Raw genomic sequence first — 17,854 nt, 5'->3', positions numbered from 1 at the left:
CACACTTAAGAAAAGCTTAGTAAATACAAATTCATGACAACATATCATATTTATGATTAGTAGAATTGGTAAGTGTCTAATTTTTTTTTTTTTTTAAAGCCTTCTGACGGGACACTGGTGCCCCTGTGGCCCCACCACTGGAACAACCCCGACAATACCGATATCATCCTACAGAGTCATTATTTGATCAGGTACATTATTCATGTTCATATTTTACCAGTTTTATTTTTATACCCCATATTGACTAATTATGAATTGATTTAAATGGTGTCAAATCACTTCAATCATGTTTGTCAGCAATTCTGAAGCCAGAGCAAAAATCAATCCATCTGACATTGAATGCTAGAGAAGGAGATACTTGAATGTCTTGAGTCTGCTACTTTTGCTCCCCGCTAATGGATTTTGATCAAGGTCATTTTAGCGATATTTTCTCAAATTTAAGTGAAAGGTTGTTCTTACCTTGAAAGCTACATTAGTGCTTTTCTTCCCTTTCCCTCCATTTATTGGTTCTTCACTGATAAGGAAGTATTTGAGGAAAATTCCAAGTAGGATTATTACACTATTCTGTGGAACAAATAGGGGAGAAAATTAACTCAGTAATGTGTGGCTTTGCTCAAAGATCCAGTTAGAAATTACAAATAGGATGCTTCTTACTGAATCAGGAATTGTGCATGGATGTTGGACATTGTGACCCTGAATTTAAAGAATCCTAAATCTGCCAGTGTCATTAATTATTCTTAAGCAAAACAGCATCTTCCTTCACATTATTCAAATCGGATCTAATTCACCTCCACCCGCAGCAGACAGGTAAGTATCAGTTCACTAGTCTCCTTCATGAGCTACAGACCTGAAGACAAAGCCGACTCTGTGAAAGATCAAATGGAAAACCTGAAAAAAAGCAGTTTTAAGAATGTAAGAGATCCCTTGTCTTGTCTGTCCAGTAACATAGTCTGCTGGATCCCCAGTGCCAGGTCACTATCTCCCCCTACTGGAGAAATAACAATTGTACTGGTGGACCGTCCAATCAAATAATGTGCAGCAGACCATATTAGCCTGTTATATATTGCTCAATAGATTGGAATTTGTAGCAGGCGGACTGCAGAGCATAAAAAGGCTGGTATATAAAAGTGTAAGACTCTAATGGTAAGTTTAATGTAAAGCAGAATGTTGTACATCAGGCATACCTGCCAGGATTGTTTGTATTTCTGTCCATAACCCTTCAAGAGGCCCACAAGGGGCACCAGGTGGAAGAACTGGTGCAGGGTGACTAGCTTTTCTATGTCACAGAATGTGTGGACAGCAGTTTAGATCAGAAATTAGCTTTATATTTTTATTGGTGAATGTTTTCTCAGAATTATTACAATTTATCATAGGATAATGTGAACATTCGGGAAAAGAGGGACCAACATGTTAAACATGTTAAACATAACAACTTTAAAAACAGGTAAAGACCCAGTAGGTTAAATACCTGAAACCTTCCGTCAAGATAAGGGCTTAGTATAGTACATTAGGAGGCCCTTTTGAAATAATAATAGTAGTGTGACGATTGGATTCTGCTACAGCTTTCAGCCCCTTTTATCTAAACTCCACATGTCGACACCACACTGCAGTTTGAAGCAACAAACAGCAAATACAAGAAAAGAAAATAAAAGCTCCCAAGCTACGGTGAGCTGGTACTCTCAGAGATTAAATGGTAATGCAGCCTGATGGAGAAGTCAGTGATTGGCCTTCTATATAACCAGCAGGCAACAGACTCTGACTTTTGATAATTGAAGGCAAATGCCAAGAACTGCTTGAATAGATAAACATTATAGCTGAGTTCCTCAAACCGTTTTTTTAACATATTTCAAGATGATCTTTGTTTAGAAATAAAAATTGACCAAACAAATGAAAAGGCTCAATCGTGGATACTTATGGGTCAGAGTGATCGAGGGCTGGGCCAGAAAAAGCCTGGGTCCTGCTCCAACACTATGTCCAAGTTCACTGGAGTCAGAGAAGCACTTCAAAGCAAAGCAAAGTCACTCGAGCTGTTCAAAGAATGTTGCAGTAAAGTTTAAGAGTTTCTATAAGACAGCCCCAAAAATAAACCTGAGCATGTCCTCTTTTTTTGTCGTGAGATTCTCCAACCACCTTTTTCTTAAGTTTTGTCACACTGGTTCTTTTGTAATGGTGTAACATCACATTGAAAAAGAGATCTTTTTTTTTAGGCTCTTTCAGATTAAAAGCTAAATACGCTTCCTCCCAGAGCTGAATGGATGTAAAGGATGTATTTGTCTTGAAAACAATCAAAGAGCTTTGCATTGCGGTGTAAATGCAGCACAGTATAGAAACAAATATAGAGCAGTCGACAATAATTAGCACTAATCTCACCAAAGGTGCTGGCAACACTGACCAGAAGAGGACAGTGTTGTCCATCATGGAGATTGACTAAACAATTGATAACTTTAGATCCCAGTATGACTGACTCACCTCGCTCAACAACCCTAAGACACCATTTAGAACTTCAATTATACATTCTAACCACAAGCTTTACACTTAACATTTACAACTTTTGTAACTGACCCAAACAGCTTAGAAGAAAGTGTGAAACCCTTGAGCTGTTATGAATGTGTATCCAACATCTATAATTGTATTAGTACGAAATATCAAGGGGACACCTGGCACCATGACATTGATCTTCTAAATGACTCATGACTGATCTATAAAACATTTTGTAAAAAATTCCTTAAACATTTATTTATTAAACACTAAAAGAAAATACCTACCTATCTCCATTACAAATACAACTGTCACTCTTTTGCATCTTTCTTTTCTTTGCATGAGTCAGACCTGTGTATCTCTTGCAGCAATGCAATGCTTCCTCATGGGTTATTGAAAAAGAGGCACTGTTCATCCTCTGGAGAGCCTGAGTGTGACATGGCAGTCATGAAAGTCTTAACAACTTTTCGATTTCTTAACACGATTTTGTCTTGATGTTGACGCAAGAGGAAAGATCATGGTTCATCTATACATGGAAGTCTTTCTAACAAATTAATTTCAGCATCAACTTTGGTGGTAATCTGGTGGTAGGGATCCACATATCGAAACTTGACATTGAAAAGTGGTATGTGTTCATCTTGACAGTTGTGGAGGAAATACTCAAACATTTTAATGAATTAAAAGAAGAAATAAATGAAGACCAAATGAATACCTACACTTTACTTTTTGTAGTGCGTATAATGTAGCTAACATAAAAACATAAAAACCCTATTAGATTTGTCTATCCTGGGCTACTGTAGAAACATGATGGTGCAACCTGGCCAATTCCATGGAAGAGGTACCGCATAGATACTTCCAAAAATCTTTAAGTACAGAAATGAAGTAAATGTAATTTAGCACATCCCATCACTGCACGTTGAGCAACCATCCAATCTTCAGCTGTAGACAATAGTTCTCACCTCATCTTTCATTCAGTACGAGATAAAAACTTAAGTATGGGATCAAGCAGAAAGTATAATAAGCTGCTATCCTCAAACATCATCATTATTCTGTAAAAGCTGCTTAAAAAACAAGAGATTTCATAGGCACAGAAATAAAATCAATCCAGAGAACATCACTAGAAATTATCTGAGGTGAGTTTTAGATGATAAGGACACCATGGAGTAGGAGCCTTAGAAATCTATTGTTGTGCTCGAGGGAGTTGTTTCAAAGCACTAAAGCAAGGACACAAGGTATGAGGTCGACGGATGTATGTCTAAGAGAATCACTTTAATGTTTTTTACCTTGTTCTTTGTTACTACATATTGTCCCTTAAAAAGCAGGATCCGGCGAATAAATTTTATGTTTAATCTCTATGCATGTGATGTACACTTTGTCCGAACATATATTTTGGTACTCAGCCAAACCCTGGTGGGTTCAACTTCTGCTGACACGGCTAAGAACCACAGCTGAAGACGGAGTCGGTCAGAGTCATAAACTTTCTTGCTGGCATTTAGTGAAACACATCCCATAGAAAGGTGTTTGTTACATGTTTAATGGGTATCAGTATTTTTGTACTTTTCAGGGGTGAATATAAGTTGGCTGCTTGTTGTCTCAGCACATTTTCTTTATTTTTCGGTTTGTATTATTTTTGTCCTCTGCTGCTCCTATTACTTGGAGCACCTTTGCTGGGCCACTATCTCCACAGAGGGTTTCAAAGTTTTGTGTCATCTTGTATATATTATTATCCCCCATACTCTCCTGTGTTCTTCTGTTTTTAACATGTTTCAGTCTCAGGTGGACTCCACCAAAGACACCACACCAAACAGATGCAAGGAGATAGAAGGGAAGTGGGAAAAGAGAAGCAGGAGGGTGAGCATGTGCAGGGTTTCTGGAGTGCCTCAGGAGATTCTGTGTCCCCGCACTATCTCAGTTGAAGACAGAGCGCAAGAGAGTGACAAAGTGTGTGTGTGTGTGTGTGTGTGTGTGTGTGTGTGTGTGTGTGTGTGTGTGTGTGTGTTTGTGTGTGTGTGTGTGTGTGTGTGTGTGTGTGTGTGTGTCTGTGTGTATTAGAGAGAGAGAGAGAGAGAGAGAGAGAGAGAGAGAGAGAGAGAGAGAGAGAGAGAGAGAGAGAGAGAGAGAGAGAGAGAGAGAGAGAGAGAGAGAGAGAGAGAAAGAAGGCAGGGAAGATTAAGGGGTCAGTGTAGGGATTGTCCTGGAAAGGAGAGGAACTATCTGCTTGGAGGAATGATTGTGCTTCATCGTCCACACAGAGGATATAATAATAATAAAAATAAGCCACCCACAGCCATGAGCCGCACCACCTTCTTTGAGGTAAGTCCACTGTATATAGGCGATAGAATGAAAAGGTCAGCTGACACTTTTGAGTTCTGATAGATTGATGTAATCATATACTTTCTTTCATAAGGTCCACTTGAGCAACACACTCATTCAACTAACATTCAGTAAAGGTCAAGCAGAAATCCGGAAATCAACAATAAGTTGACATTAATAAACAAAAAATCTCCTCATTTCATTCATTCATTCATTTAGATTCCTGGAAACATCCTTAGAACTGGTATTATTTGCAAAAACTCTTAATTGTAAAAGTTGGAGCATCTTTTATAAACAAAAAGCAGGATGAACTAATGGACAAGTTTATAAGTGAATATCTGTCAAGCTATACCAAAACACATGGAGGGATACTCCAAGAGCTTAAGTTCAACTTTTAGAAAGTGTCAGTCTGACGTTGAGGTAACCTTTCTGCTTTGCAGCCTATAATGGTGAGTTACAGAGACAAAATTATTTCTGGCTGATAAAGAATTTTTCAGGTAAACAAATCTAAGCCGCAGCTCCTTTCATGATGTGTCTCTTGCATCCAGTCTCTCAGGGCCCATTGAGCACTGAGGTAATTCTCTCTAAGTGCAGCAGGCTTGTGGGGCATGTAGGGTCAGACTGAAACAATCATTCAGTTCTGTTAACACAAACCAGCCGACCACCAACTTCTGAAACTAACTTTGTTGACGTATAACAACAATTTAATTCAGAAAGGTTAAACATAACCATCCAAAAATGTAGTTTTTAAAGTAAAGTTTTTTAAATACTGTTGGTGAACCTTCAAAAAACTTGTTGGAAAACTGCCTTTGACAGCACAAACACGTGCCAAACACACACAATTACATGAGCCTTCACTTTATGAAGAGAATGAGAATCAATATGATTCACACACACATAACTGAACCTGAATAGAAAGAACAGTTTAGTCATTTTAGCGTTTTTGACTGATCTGGTGAATAATTCTTCAGATTTTGCAGCATTTAGCTCCATCTGTATCAGAGGCCTTTCTCTTGTCTTAATTCTCTGGCTCCACCTTTCTTCATCTTCTGAGCACAACACATGTTCAAAAATCAAATAAAAAAATGTTATCGAGGGGAATTGAGAAGCAGGATGTCATGTGATGTCATGTGTGGATTCTACTTCCTGCTTGTTGCTGTTCATTGCACAATCGTAAAAATTACCCTCAGGACACCAGGAAATGTCCGGTGTCAATTGGAGGACATTCACCAAATAGTTAGATCCATGGTCCCTGAGAATGCCCAAGGTCTCATGGGAAACTTGCATCCTATTTCTAAAGATATGTCTTTTATATTGAAAAGTAGTAGATTTTTTCCATTCGTTTTAACAATCAACCTTACAATTATAGATTTACATTTTAGGAAATACCCTTTTTCATATTCTTGCTGAGATTTAGATAGCATTCACAGTGTTCTAGTTTTTGTAAACTTAATCAAGATACTTGGAAATATATATATCTATCTTTAAGGCGACACACTTGTATAGCCCAGTGAAAGTGACACTGATGGAAACCAAGGTTAAGACCATTTGTGAGCTCTACAGTCGCTGAGGGTATAATCTTTTTTTTAAGAGTGTGCTGGAACAGCTGCTTGTGGAGAATTTAGGGCCAGCTGTCAATTGGCAGCGTGCAGAGAGACGGCTGAGTGCTTAGTTGATTACTTTCCTTGATTGAAAGAGAAATTCTGTCCAGTTTGAGCGAGTGTGAAGGCAAAGGGGAAGTTGGTAAACAGTGGCCAGTCGTATGCAGCTAATCAGCTTCGATGGTATAATGCTCAGGGTTTGAAGTAGTGAGTCTGTGGTTCAAGATCAGCCATTACACTTGTCAGTGACCACATTAAAGATGAGCTTTTATGGCCACCCCTCTTAATTATATAACAAAAACAAACCCTGCATACAAAGAATGTGTATGTTTGAAAAATACACTTTATTCCCTTTACAGACACACAGCCCTCACAAGCACGCTCTGTACATGCTCTGTTTGACCTGTGTTGTCAGCAGGGCTCCGTATACCCCCGAGAGGACTGGGGCGCCTGATAATCACATTTACAAGGGCACAGCACAACTGAGTTTAAAGCGCTTTACAACACACAGTCGTAATGACACCCTTGATGCTCCTCGCTAACACAACATGTGCCCCGAGAACGCAGCTGCAAAGGTTGGCAGATGGAGAGGAAAACAACCACATCTCCCTGGATGCCCTCCACTGGAAGCATGAACACACACTGCAGAGAGTGACAAGAAGAAATTGCTATATTTTAAATCTAGAACTGGGACGTTGCTGAATTCCATAATATTAACTTCAGGTGGAAAGATATATAGATATTTCTTTTAAAGAATTGCTTATTATTTGTTTGATAGTGTAGATGATCTGATGAAAATGAAAGCGCTACAAATACAAATCAAGAATGAACAGAGTCTGGACACAAATTAAATGACATATGTGTATTTTCTGCAGTGCAAACAGCTGATGTTTTGTGTTTATAGCTCTCTGTCTCTGTCTTTCTCTCTCTCAGCTGCGCACTCAGCAAATCTTTAGTTATTCATTAGCAGGTTATTACACTGTCCAGTAAGGGAGCCAATTTAGCCGCGACAGCTCTGCTGAGCAGCACAGTGTGGAGGGCTTTCAGGGCAAATTGTGGGCCACTGCCCACCAGCCTCCATGCATACGCTGTACATCACTATTGACACGGTCTAATTAAGATGAAAAAGATGTGTGCAAGCAGGTCTGCAGGACAACATGGTTCCTGTTTCTTCCTCCAGATTGAGAATGGGGTGATTGTACTGGAGACTGAATATCAGCTGTGCTTTATCACATCTGTAGATTTTAATTGTTTTATTTCTATGGATCACATTAAGTGACTCTCCATGAAATCTCAAATGTGTAGATATATGCTGTTGCCCAGGTAACACATACTTCAAACTATGCAAGTAAATGTATGATCCTGTGAGTGAAACTTGGACGCTATTTTCATTCACATTTTTTGTATCTGTATGTGTCCCTATCAGTATATGAATGTTTTATCATGTCAACATTTAGAGAATTTATCAAGGTTTGCTGAAAAACTTGATTACAACAAAAGATACTCTGAGATACAGATGAAGTTGAATGTACTTCCAGTCTTATAGCCTTCTTTCTAAACGTGACATATGTTTCTTCAGGTGGAGGTCCTGGATGCCAAGACAAGAGAGCAGCTTTGTTTTTTAGATAAGGTACGCTAACAACTCTGAGGCCTACATGACAGTTTTAAAGGTATATGTTTAGCATTTTCCATGTTTTCTTGCTGCACAGTTACACAGGAAGGACAGCATTGTGCCGCATTGTATGCACATGGTACCTTTGATATTTCCATATGGAATTGGAAATTACATTTAATGGGTTTAAACATTGCTTGGGTTCACAGCATGAAGTACACACTCATTGTAATGACAGTGAATTTCAATTCGTTACAACACTCACCATCAACTGCTTCTATTGTATGCAGGTGGAGCCCCACTCAACAATAGGGGACATCAAGAGCCTTTTTCACAGATCATGTGAGTTTTGTGAGCCTGTGTAATCTTTATTTAATTTTTTACTGTGCCCTTAGTACTTTGACATTTGAAAAAATTGGGTGTAATATAACTCTCATTCACTTAAAGCTATATATTAAGCTCATTCATTGAGATATCTGTTTGCTCAGATAAAGCCAAATTTTACTATTATTATTATAATGTTGAATCTTTTATTACACATCTACCACAAACTAAACATGGCGTTTGAATGTTTTTAGCTATAACTGATAATACTCAGTGGATCCTCTGACAGTACACTTTGCACTTTTAATAGAATCATTTTCATGTTTAGTCTTAGGTCTGAAGTGGTTCTGCCATCAGTTGGTGTCTTGGCAGAAACGTTACAGAATGTTTGCCAAGCCTCAGGCCGGTTTCCTTTGTGATCAATTATTATTGGGCCCTGAAGACAAACCTGGTGTGTGTGTGTGTGTGTGTTTTCTACGTAGATCCTCATTTGTATCCAGCAAGGCAGGCTCTGAAGCTCGATCCTAGTAAGTAGCAATGTTGTGATTATGTAGTGATTTATTTATTAACACTACCACTGCACAAGTCAGGGTGGCGCAAAAAAAACTGGACACCATTACTCACAAATACCATGAGGGGGTACCGGTAAACTGTAAACAGAATTCTGATGTTTCCATCGTAAATGAAAGAGAGCTGTTTACATTTGTTAGGAATTAAATAGGGATGGGACTGGTGGGAATGGTTATATATTATTCTATCTTCATTCAAGAGCATGGCCTTCCAGTTTGAGAGCAGGACTTGATTTATTGTACGTTTCAGATTTTGTAATGTTTTTACTAAAAAGCAAAATAGAACCTGCTTGTGCTAGGATTTGCTCTGGCTTTGCCGTCGTTATTGTCGGTATATGAGCTTTACTTCTTAGAGAGTACCGTGTGGACGATAACCTTAACTGGGTTCATGCAGTTCCGCCCTCTGCAGCTTTATTATTAAACCGGCTTCCCGTTGCTGCGCTTGATGACAAAACGATGACACCTTCATGGAGCAGGTGTCCAGCACATCCCTGGTCAACATGGATTGGCAAAATCAAGAGACTCAAGTTTTTCATGTCATGGGAATACTGTTGCTGGCAACTATAACAACTAAATAGATGCCCCCCTGTTTCTTTTTCCCCAGTATTTTATGGGAACAGTACAACAGCAAAAGTTATCATAATGAGGGTGGCACAATTGAACTTGTCAACACTACACAGCTGGCATTCTATTCTATTGTTGGGAAATTTGACAGATTGGTGGCACAAATAAAGTCCAATCGCAGAAGAGAGAATCCAATCACGGAGGAGAAATCCGAGAGCCGACTGAAGACTGAAGCTGGAACATAGGAAATATGTCTAAGCAACAGTTTGAGTACAAGCAGAGCAAATCCAAGTACAAGTAGGGACTATTTCTAAAAGTCAACGTGTTCTGCTCTCAAACTGAAAAATCACACTCTTGAATGAAGAGGGAATAAACCTCCATACAGTCAGCCATAGTTTTGGATATATGTGCAACAGTCCACTCCACAGCAGGTGTTATATCAGTCCATGTCCCTCAAGGCTGCTGGTATAATTTGACATTGAAGCAAATTATTGCTCATATTTAAAAAATATGTGCAATATCCTTTCAAACCCAGATCTAATCAATGGGTAAATTTAAAAGAGGATTTTGTAATTAAATCACATTGAAACCCACTTTCCTTAACATTTACATTGACCTTCACTGTGAATGTGAATGGGCCATAAACCGCACTGCACCTCTTCACAGAGCGGCTTCACTGTGGAAACCATTGTGTGTTCTGTCTTTGTTTTCACCATAGAAGAGAAACTATTAAACTTCCATCGCATTTACATTTATTTTATCTTAAATTAAAACAGGCAATTGCAACATCTAAAAAAATAAAATGTCATGAGGCTTTGTTCTGAATGAGGTCTATCTTGTTACTGAAAAGCACAGAGAAGAGTTTTGGGTAAAAGCTATCTGGGTCAGCTTCCCCCTAGGATGCTCTAAAAATGTCATCCAATTAGTAAGGCCTATTATCTGTGGCTGTACCCCCATGAGCGCTGTCACGTACAGAGAACGTGTGCTGAAATTCTGATCAGGAATTCATTAAAAATCATTCTGAAACAGTTTCAACCACTGTGCAGAGCTGCCAACAAGCTTGATATTGTATAGAAACCATTAGGATCAATAATTTATAGCAGTATGTCAGATGGATGTATCTGCATACATTTTCTTTTACATTTTCAGAAGGAAAATTACTGAGGGAGGAGGAAATCTTACAGAATCTACCTGTTGGGACCACTGCCACCATGTACTTCAGAGATCTGGGTCCACAGTTAGGATGGACAATGGTGAGGAACACAACAGAGTATATGAACAGTGTTCTGCTTTAGTTTTACATATAATTAATGTTACCTGACATGATTCTCAATTAGTCCCAGGGGGGCCGACCCAGGGGTTAGGGTTAGGGTCAACCATGGAGTGCCGCGACCCTAGCTGAAATCTGAGTGGCCCCTAAAGTGCCCCTGTTCTGCCTCTAGTCTACTTCTTTTCTGAATTCCTGAATCAGGAATTGTGTGTGGATGTTGGACTTATAATTGTCCCCTCTTTGTAAATTGTGGCCTCTTTATGGCCCCTGGATAACAAAAATCATTTGCCCTTTAGTTTGGCTATCACTTTTCACATCAGAGATTTCCATATAAAATACAGTAATATAGTGATGGAATGAACACTCTGCTTTTCTTGTTCTTTTGTTCTCAGGTGTTTCTGGCAGAATACATCGGGCCTCTTCTCACCTACCTCCTCTTCTATTTCCGAGTACCTTACATTTACTCACACAGTTATGCCTTCACCTCCAGTCCCCACACAGTTGTCACGTAAGTGGGAGAAAAAAGTGAACTACACCGCAGAAAATGACAGATTATGGATATAACAAACTCTGAGGTTTAACCTTGCTTGCTGTATAAATAGATTTACCGGCAGAGGATTGATTAATCATCAACAAGAATATCCCAGTAAAATGTTTGGCGTATTTATTGCCAATCTTTCATTCTGGCGTAAAGTGCCTCACAACAAATTACCTCTATTATGGAAAATGAAGTCTGAGGAAAATTAAATCAGCAAACATGTAATCTAATGTCAGTGTACAGGCTTCTATAACAAGTTGGGTTGGTTACAACCATCACTCTTTTGACGCAACCACAAAGGCTTTATTGAATCCTACATATTTTTAAGTAAACTTTACTGTACTTTTTTCATTATCATAACTTAATAACATTAACACTTAATCTACGTAATTAATCTTGATATTCTGGTCTTGCATTTGTTGCATTTGTGCATTTGTTCGTTCTGTTATTTACTGCACTTTTTATCTATCTATCTATCTATCTATCTATCTATCTATCTATCTATCTTTCTACTTTCTTTCCTGCATCCCAGACCTTTTGCTGCTGCAGTGACACACTGGACCAACAGCAATCGTTTAAATCTCCTTTTTTAAATCTGCTGTGAAAGTTGTTAGATGAAGTCTCTCCTTCCCTCTGTCTCTCAGACGAGCCTGTGCCTGTCACACCTTCCACTACATGAAGAGGTTGATAGAGACTATCTTTGTCCACCGCTTCTCTCACGGGACCATGCCCCTCAGGATAATAGTCAGGGTGAGGACATGAATACCCTTGAAGAAAAGAGCATCGCTTGTGCTTCCCTAATTTAAAATGTGTGGCCTTGTTTTCTCCCTCTCTGATAACGATATTAGCCCAAGCTGCTCATATCCACTGTATAGGCTATATGTTTCATTTATAAATATTAATTGTTTGCATTCTATACTGTTTGTACCTTCTCTCAGAATTGTGCCTATTACTGGGGTTTCTCAGCTTGGTTGGCCTATCATATCAACCACCCTCTTTATACACCCCCATGTAAGTTCCCTCATGCAGAGATACACAATGTTGTTTCTCTACATTCTGCTGGACATTAATTCTAGACTAACCAACCATCTCTACAGCATACGGTGAACTGCAGGTCAACTATGCACTTGTCATATTTGTGGTGCGTATATTTTGAAATTATGAATTCATGTGATGATACTGCATATGACACATGGTGACTGTAAAAAGTGAAATGCATATATTTCTGCTCCAGATGTGTGAACTGGGAAACTTCTCTATTCACGTGACTCTGAATAATCTCAGGGGAGATGGTGAGTTGAGCTTGTTTCTGTAGTTACCGCTAATCCATGCATTTAGTACTCAATGTTAACACTATACTGATCTGTCATAGAAGCGTGGAGGATAAGGGTGTCTATATTTACAGCATTATGAGAAATGCAACATAAAATCCAATTTAATTGTTGTAAAAACCAAAATCCTTTCTCAGGACACAGGAGCAGAAGGTACCCGAGTCCAACTAAGAACCCTTTCACGTGGCTATTTTTCTTTGTATCCTGTCCCAATTACACATATGAGGTAATACAAAGTATTTACAGTGATTTAGTGAATGTCACAAAGGTTGTGTATTTATCTCCTTGTCTGCCTGCATATCTGAAACATGCTGCAGGTTGGAGCATGGCTGAGCTTTTCCATCATGACGCAGTGTCTACCAGGTATGTACACTGCACTATCTTCACACCTCGGCACCAATGTATGTGCTTACTGTACAAACTTTGGATTGCAGGACCAAAAAAAGTGATGAGAAATACTGTTACAAGCCACTGGCAGTTTTTATATTGTTAACATACATCTATATGTTATACTCTCCTCTGTTCTTCCAGTGGCTTTTTACACAATACTGGGCTTCATTCAGATGACCATCTGGGCCAAATGGAAGCACAAAGCCTACAGCAGGGAGTTCAAGGACTATCCCAGCCTCCGGATGGCCATTATCCCCCTGATCTTCTGACAGTGGCTGACACCTCATAGCATATAAGAGCTACATATTCTCTCCATACAGGTGCCACTTACACCGAATCTGCTGCTGCTACATCCAGCACTTTGCAATTTTTTTTTTTTACTAATGAATGAAGTGAGAGGGGTGGGAATGGGAGCAACAGTATGGCAATAGTACAGCAATATAGTGGAGCATTTAAAAGCAGCTTACGCATAACATTAGTTTTTTGATTCTTTGAATGCTCAAAGTGATCAGGTGAAGTAAGTTAATTGAAATTATCTCTCATAATAAAGTGCCTGTAGCAGAAAACTATTAGACTTGAAATGTCATGGCATTCATGTGTGCAACTTCACTTTTTAGCTCTCCGGAGGAATGCTGATGACATTTCATTGTGCTCATAGTGAGCTTCTCCACTGTATATGCACAATAGTTTTCTTCAGAGAAAATGCTATGGTACTGTCCTTTATCAGGTAGACATTGATAACGACTGAGGCGCTCTTGCTCTTTCTGTCTAATCTCAGGTTTTGAATTCAACTGTTTTCTAGGTGAATAGTAACTGTGTCTGAATAAAGCTTTACATCTTAAGGAAAAATCCAACTTTATTTGACAGGATGCTTCCTTTGAAAACGTTCATGACATTGGGTCTAATGACACCAGTAGCTGATGATTAATAAAGCACAAAGATAGAGCAAGACATTAGCAGCATAAAAATATGAAATGGTAACAAAATGAATTTCATAGCAGCAAGAGGAATTTGTAGAAATGATGATCTATACAATACTAGCAGATGGCCAAACATCATTCAGTCCAAGCTGCATAAATAAAGTGCCAAGGGTGCTATGCTTCTTTCACTCATCTAAAGAAGGCAAAACCATTTAATCTTGCTTGGCATCTGAAGCAAAAAGAAAAACAGGACCTATACTTTCTTTACAATTCACGTCCAAATCTTGAACCAACAATCATGTCAAGGTCCACGGTCCTCGTTGTACACCTAGTGCTATGTTGTGTTACGTTTGAAAGGCCTACAAGGTGAGCAGGAAGTGGAGCATGCATCAGGCACATAAATGCTCCACATTCTCCAGATTCAAAGCCCGTTAACCCTTTGTACTGGCAGAGCAAAAGCCATGTGCACTCTTGTCACATTCAAATCCTCAGTCTAACCTGACATTTGTCCTATTTGTCCCTCCCTTGAGGGAAACATTAAATTTACCCTCAATGACCTTAACTAGTCCAACCTGGTTATATGCACCTGGTGCTTGTCTCTATGAGGCAGGTTTCGGGGCTTTGTGGCGACACTCCAGTGAAAAGAAAACCAACGACTCTATTGGGTTGAGCTTGTTGAGGTGCGTTCACTTCCCTAAAGACTTGATGGGTTTGGCGTCGACGGAGCGCTGTGCACCAGCAGCTTTTGGATGCAGCACTATGGTGTCATCCTCTCCTGACTGTTTCTTGGCGAAATTTACAAACACCTAGAGGGATGTCAAAACATTAAAACAAATTAAATGTCAGCTTGAAGCCTTGACAAAACATCAAGGACATAATGCAGAACAAGATTCACAGGTTAGCTAATGATGTGATTTTTGTATAAGAACATTAATAATGTTATTAATTGGTGCTAGTACTATTGCTGCTGCTATTATTAATACCATTATTACAATTATAACTATTATTATATAGTCATTGTGATTATAATACAACTATAATATTAAAAGGTCTTATGATGTAAAGGGTCTCAAGATGCACTTTGTAATTGTCTCCATGGAAATAAAATTTAACTGAAAGAAATTCCTATTTCATGGTGCTTTATGTTGTGTTTTTCTCTGTGTACCTGATCGAGAGTGGTCTGTGATACTGTGTAGTCCTCTATGTTCAGATTGTCTTTGTTGGCCAGGACCATCTGAAAGATGCGTGCCAGAGAGGAGGAGGAGATCTTGTATTGCAGCGTGTTGTGGTGTTTCTCACTCTGGATGCAGCCAGGGAACGTGGTCTCCATGAAAGCTTCAGCGGGATTCAGGTCCGGAATGAGGCTGGGTTCCGCTGCCCTGATCTTCATGGTCAAAACGTAGCCATCGCCAAATCTATTTTAAAATTGATGCACGTTAAAGTAAAAGCAACTATCAGATATATTGATTTGATATATTGCAATCAATATATTTAATGTAGAAGGAAAAAGTAGGAAGAAGAAAGACTAACTTGTATTTAAGATGCTGAATGGTTCCCAAACACTTGAAAGACCCATTGACCATAATGGCCAAACGGGTACAGAGTGCCTCACATTCCTCCATGCTGTAAATATGAAATCAAATCATTAAAATACATTAGCAAGATCACATCAAGGTAAAAATCCTTTACAAGAAAAAATGTCCTGCATCGAAAAATAACACTCATGTTTAAGTATAGTAGTAGTATTTGCAGCTAATTGTACATTAAAATGTCCCCTGTAACAATTTTTTGATATAAACGTTTTTGAGACATTATATGTTCAGAGACAATAGTTACATTTTCAAAATCGATTCTCCAATGTTTTCACGAATAATGTTAAATTGTATCATATTATAGTAAGCAGTAACTAAAACAGTTAAATGCAAGTGGAGTAGGGTAGCAAAACACGTAAATACTCAAGTAAAGCACATACAGCCCAAAACAATAAAGTACATTATTTTGCTAACACACAATTTACCTGTGTGAGGTGAGAACCACAGCTCGTTTGTCCTGAATAACGCTCATAATGGAGTTCCAGAGGAAGCGTCTGGAAAGAGGGTCCATACCTGTGGTGGGCTCATCCTGATGTCGAGTAAGAGTAACAATACATGCATTAACAAAAACACCCACACACACGTCTTGTCTCCTCTGATCAAAATAAAAATGCATAGTCAATGTCCAGCAACTCTGGTCCTTGTCCGAAACTTCCAACTCAAACCCATGACTATCACTTTTGTTGGCCTCACCAGCAGCACCAGAGCAGGGCAGCCGATCATGGCAATGGCTGTTGAGAGTTTCCGCCTGTTACCGCCGCTGTAAGCCCCAGCACTTTGACCTGCACACTCTGAGAGACCCAGCTTGTGGATGGCCCACTCTGCAACCTGCGTGCGAGGAGGAGAAATGCCTTGTGGTACAATGCAGTAAATATTTGCTGCCAGGATAAAATTTCTCTAATAAAAATTCAATAAGTTGAGTTGGATTGTGTTTTATTACCCTGCTGATCTCACGCTCTGGGACTCCACGCAGGCGGGCGTAAAGGTGCAGATGTTCTCGACCCGTCAGAAGCTCATCTATGGCGTCAAACTGTGGGCAGTATCCCATGTTCTGGTGAACGTCTAGGATGTTGGTTAAAATGCTGCCGGGACAACATAAACAACTTAAAACAGTTCACTCAGAGATGAATTTTTAATATATTTCTTTATATTTATTACTGGAAGATAATGATCTGGACTGAGTGAATTCCTTCTTTGATGTAAGCTTTCATCTAAATCAAGCACAGTGTTGCTCCTTATTCCTAATAACATTGTTTACTAACCTGTGACCAGCAACAGAGGCTTCTCCTGAGGTAACATCAATGTCTCCTGTCAGCATCTTAAACGTGGTGGTCTTGCCTGCTCCGTTGACTCCGAGGAGACCAAAGCACTTCAAGAAAAACAAGCATGATAAAATGAATATAATGTGACGAGGAGGACTCCCTCCATGCTGTGAATCATATCGATTTCACCTCACTAACCTCTCCAGGAGATACTCCAACACAGATTCGGTCCACCGCAGGGATGATGGTTCCTGGGTACGTCTGACAAGGCAGGAAAAACATCAAGAGAAAAAAAATATGTTTAAGTATTTTGTCAATTGTACGTTATGATCGTATTTTCACAAAGAAAAATGTCTCACCTTGGACAGTTCTCTTGTTCGTAAAATATCATTTGTATTTTCGTTCTGGCAGACTCGCCCTCTCTCCTCCGCCACATCTACATCTTCGTCCAGAATTTGAGGCTTTTGGGAATCTGATATCCTGTCGATGGAAAACCAATAAACAAATCAACCTTTATAACAACAATTACTTATTTTCTGTGTATTATTAATAAATATATGTATTTAAATATTACAATATGCACACTTGTGAATCCTTGACATACTGAGAAAAAAAAAAGTCTGTTTGTGTTTTAAATCCCTGTCTACTTCTGATTATTGTATTCTATATATTTGAACTGTATTTATTTATTTTATTTTTATACTGATATGGACCTATGTCTGAAATAAAGCTTAACTTACTAAATAACTAAAAGACCAGAACAAGTACAAATAGTGCAATCCTAATTCAAGCCCACTCACCAGTGATCCAGGAAGAAGCGATACTGGAAGAGAATGTTAAGGATGAAATAGACAAATCCTTCAACAGCCATGCAGAACAGGTTCTTCCCGATAAAGTCCCATTGATATGGATCAGGACTGTAGTCCTCACCTGAGGAAACATAACATAAAGACAACACATCTGTGACATTATGAAAACATTTACATTTTCAGAGCTTTCCCCATTTTTCAAGAAGTAAGTAACCAATTTATTGTTTCTTAATCTTAAGAGAGAAATCAAACAAATGCTAAAGAACATTAAAAAAGTTTAC

The 17,854-nt window shown here is 38.9% G+C and overlaps 2 protein-coding genes across 3 annotated transcripts in view; one reads left to right on the top strand and one right to left on the bottom strand.

Moving 5' to 3' along the window:
• The first annotated feature begins 4,671 nt into the window (after positions 1–4,671).
• tecrl2a (trans-2,3-enoyl-CoA reductase-like 2a) lies at positions 4,672–13,264 on the top strand. 2 transcript variants are annotated; one of them, XM_062379434.1, is made up of 12 exons: positions 4,672–4,791; positions 8,295–8,346; positions 8,811–8,855; positions 10,611–10,714; positions 11,124–11,239; positions 11,914–12,019; positions 12,208–12,280; positions 12,367–12,410; positions 12,504–12,561; positions 12,738–12,826; positions 12,918–12,963; positions 13,132–13,264. In XM_062379434.1, the coding sequence occupies exons 1-12, from the start codon at positions 4,705–4,707 to the stop codon at positions 13,257–13,259; spliced, it is 948 nt and encodes a 315-aa protein (XP_062235418.1). In that variant the 5' UTR covers positions 4,672–4,704; the 3' UTR covers positions 13,260–13,264. The 2 variants fall into 2 exon arrangements, with proteins under 2 accessions (XP_062235418.1, XP_062235419.1); XM_062379435.1 differs by lacking the exon at positions 4,672–4,791 and adding an exon at positions 7,960–8,022.
• A 564-nt stretch (positions 13,265–13,828) lies between these two features.
• LOC133932657 (retinal-specific phospholipid-transporting ATPase ABCA4-like) overlaps positions 13,829–17,854 on the bottom strand; it is a 31,471-nt gene continuing 27,445 nt past the window's right edge. The window contains exons 42-51 of the mRNA XM_062379433.1: positions 17,565–17,694; positions 17,124–17,244; positions 16,963–17,025; positions 16,765–16,871; positions 16,443–16,584; positions 16,196–16,330; positions 15,928–16,031; positions 15,441–15,533; positions 15,076–15,325; positions 13,829–14,716 (exon numbers count right to left, since the gene is read on the bottom strand). Of these exons, the coding sequence (XP_062235417.1) occupies positions 14,597–14,716; positions 15,076–15,325; positions 15,441–15,533; positions 15,928–16,031; positions 16,196–16,330; positions 16,443–16,584; positions 16,765–16,871; positions 16,963–17,025; positions 17,124–17,244; positions 17,565–17,694 (1,265 nt within the window). The 3' untranslated portion in view covers positions 13,829–14,596. The remainder of the gene's footprint in view (positions 14,717–15,075; positions 15,326–15,440; positions 15,534–15,927; positions 16,032–16,195; positions 16,331–16,442; positions 16,585–16,764; positions 16,872–16,962; positions 17,026–17,123; positions 17,245–17,564; positions 17,695–17,854) is intronic.

Source organism: Platichthys flesus, chromosome 21 (assembly GCF_949316205.1).
Source record: "Platichthys flesus chromosome 21, fPlaFle2.1, whole genome shotgun sequence".
Lineage (NCBI taxonomy): Eukaryota > Metazoa > Chordata > Actinopteri > Pleuronectiformes > Pleuronectidae > Platichthys > Platichthys flesus.
Note: the sequence above shows the minus strand (reverse complement) of the source record. Positions and strands in the feature narration are given on the sequence as shown.

Coding starts and splice junctions, on each gene's coding strand:
- tecrl2a (XM_062379434.1), top strand. CDS start 4,705: ATGATTGTGCTTCATCGTCCACACAGAGGATATAATAATAATAAAAAT. Junction 12,411..12,503: donor ATGCACTTGTCATATTTGTG/GTGCGTATATTT, acceptor TTTCTGCTCCAG/ATGTGTGAACTGGGAAACTT. Junction 12,827..12,917: donor GTCCCAATTACACATATGAG/GTAATACAAAGT, acceptor AACATGCTGCAG/GTTGGAGCATGGCTGAGCTT.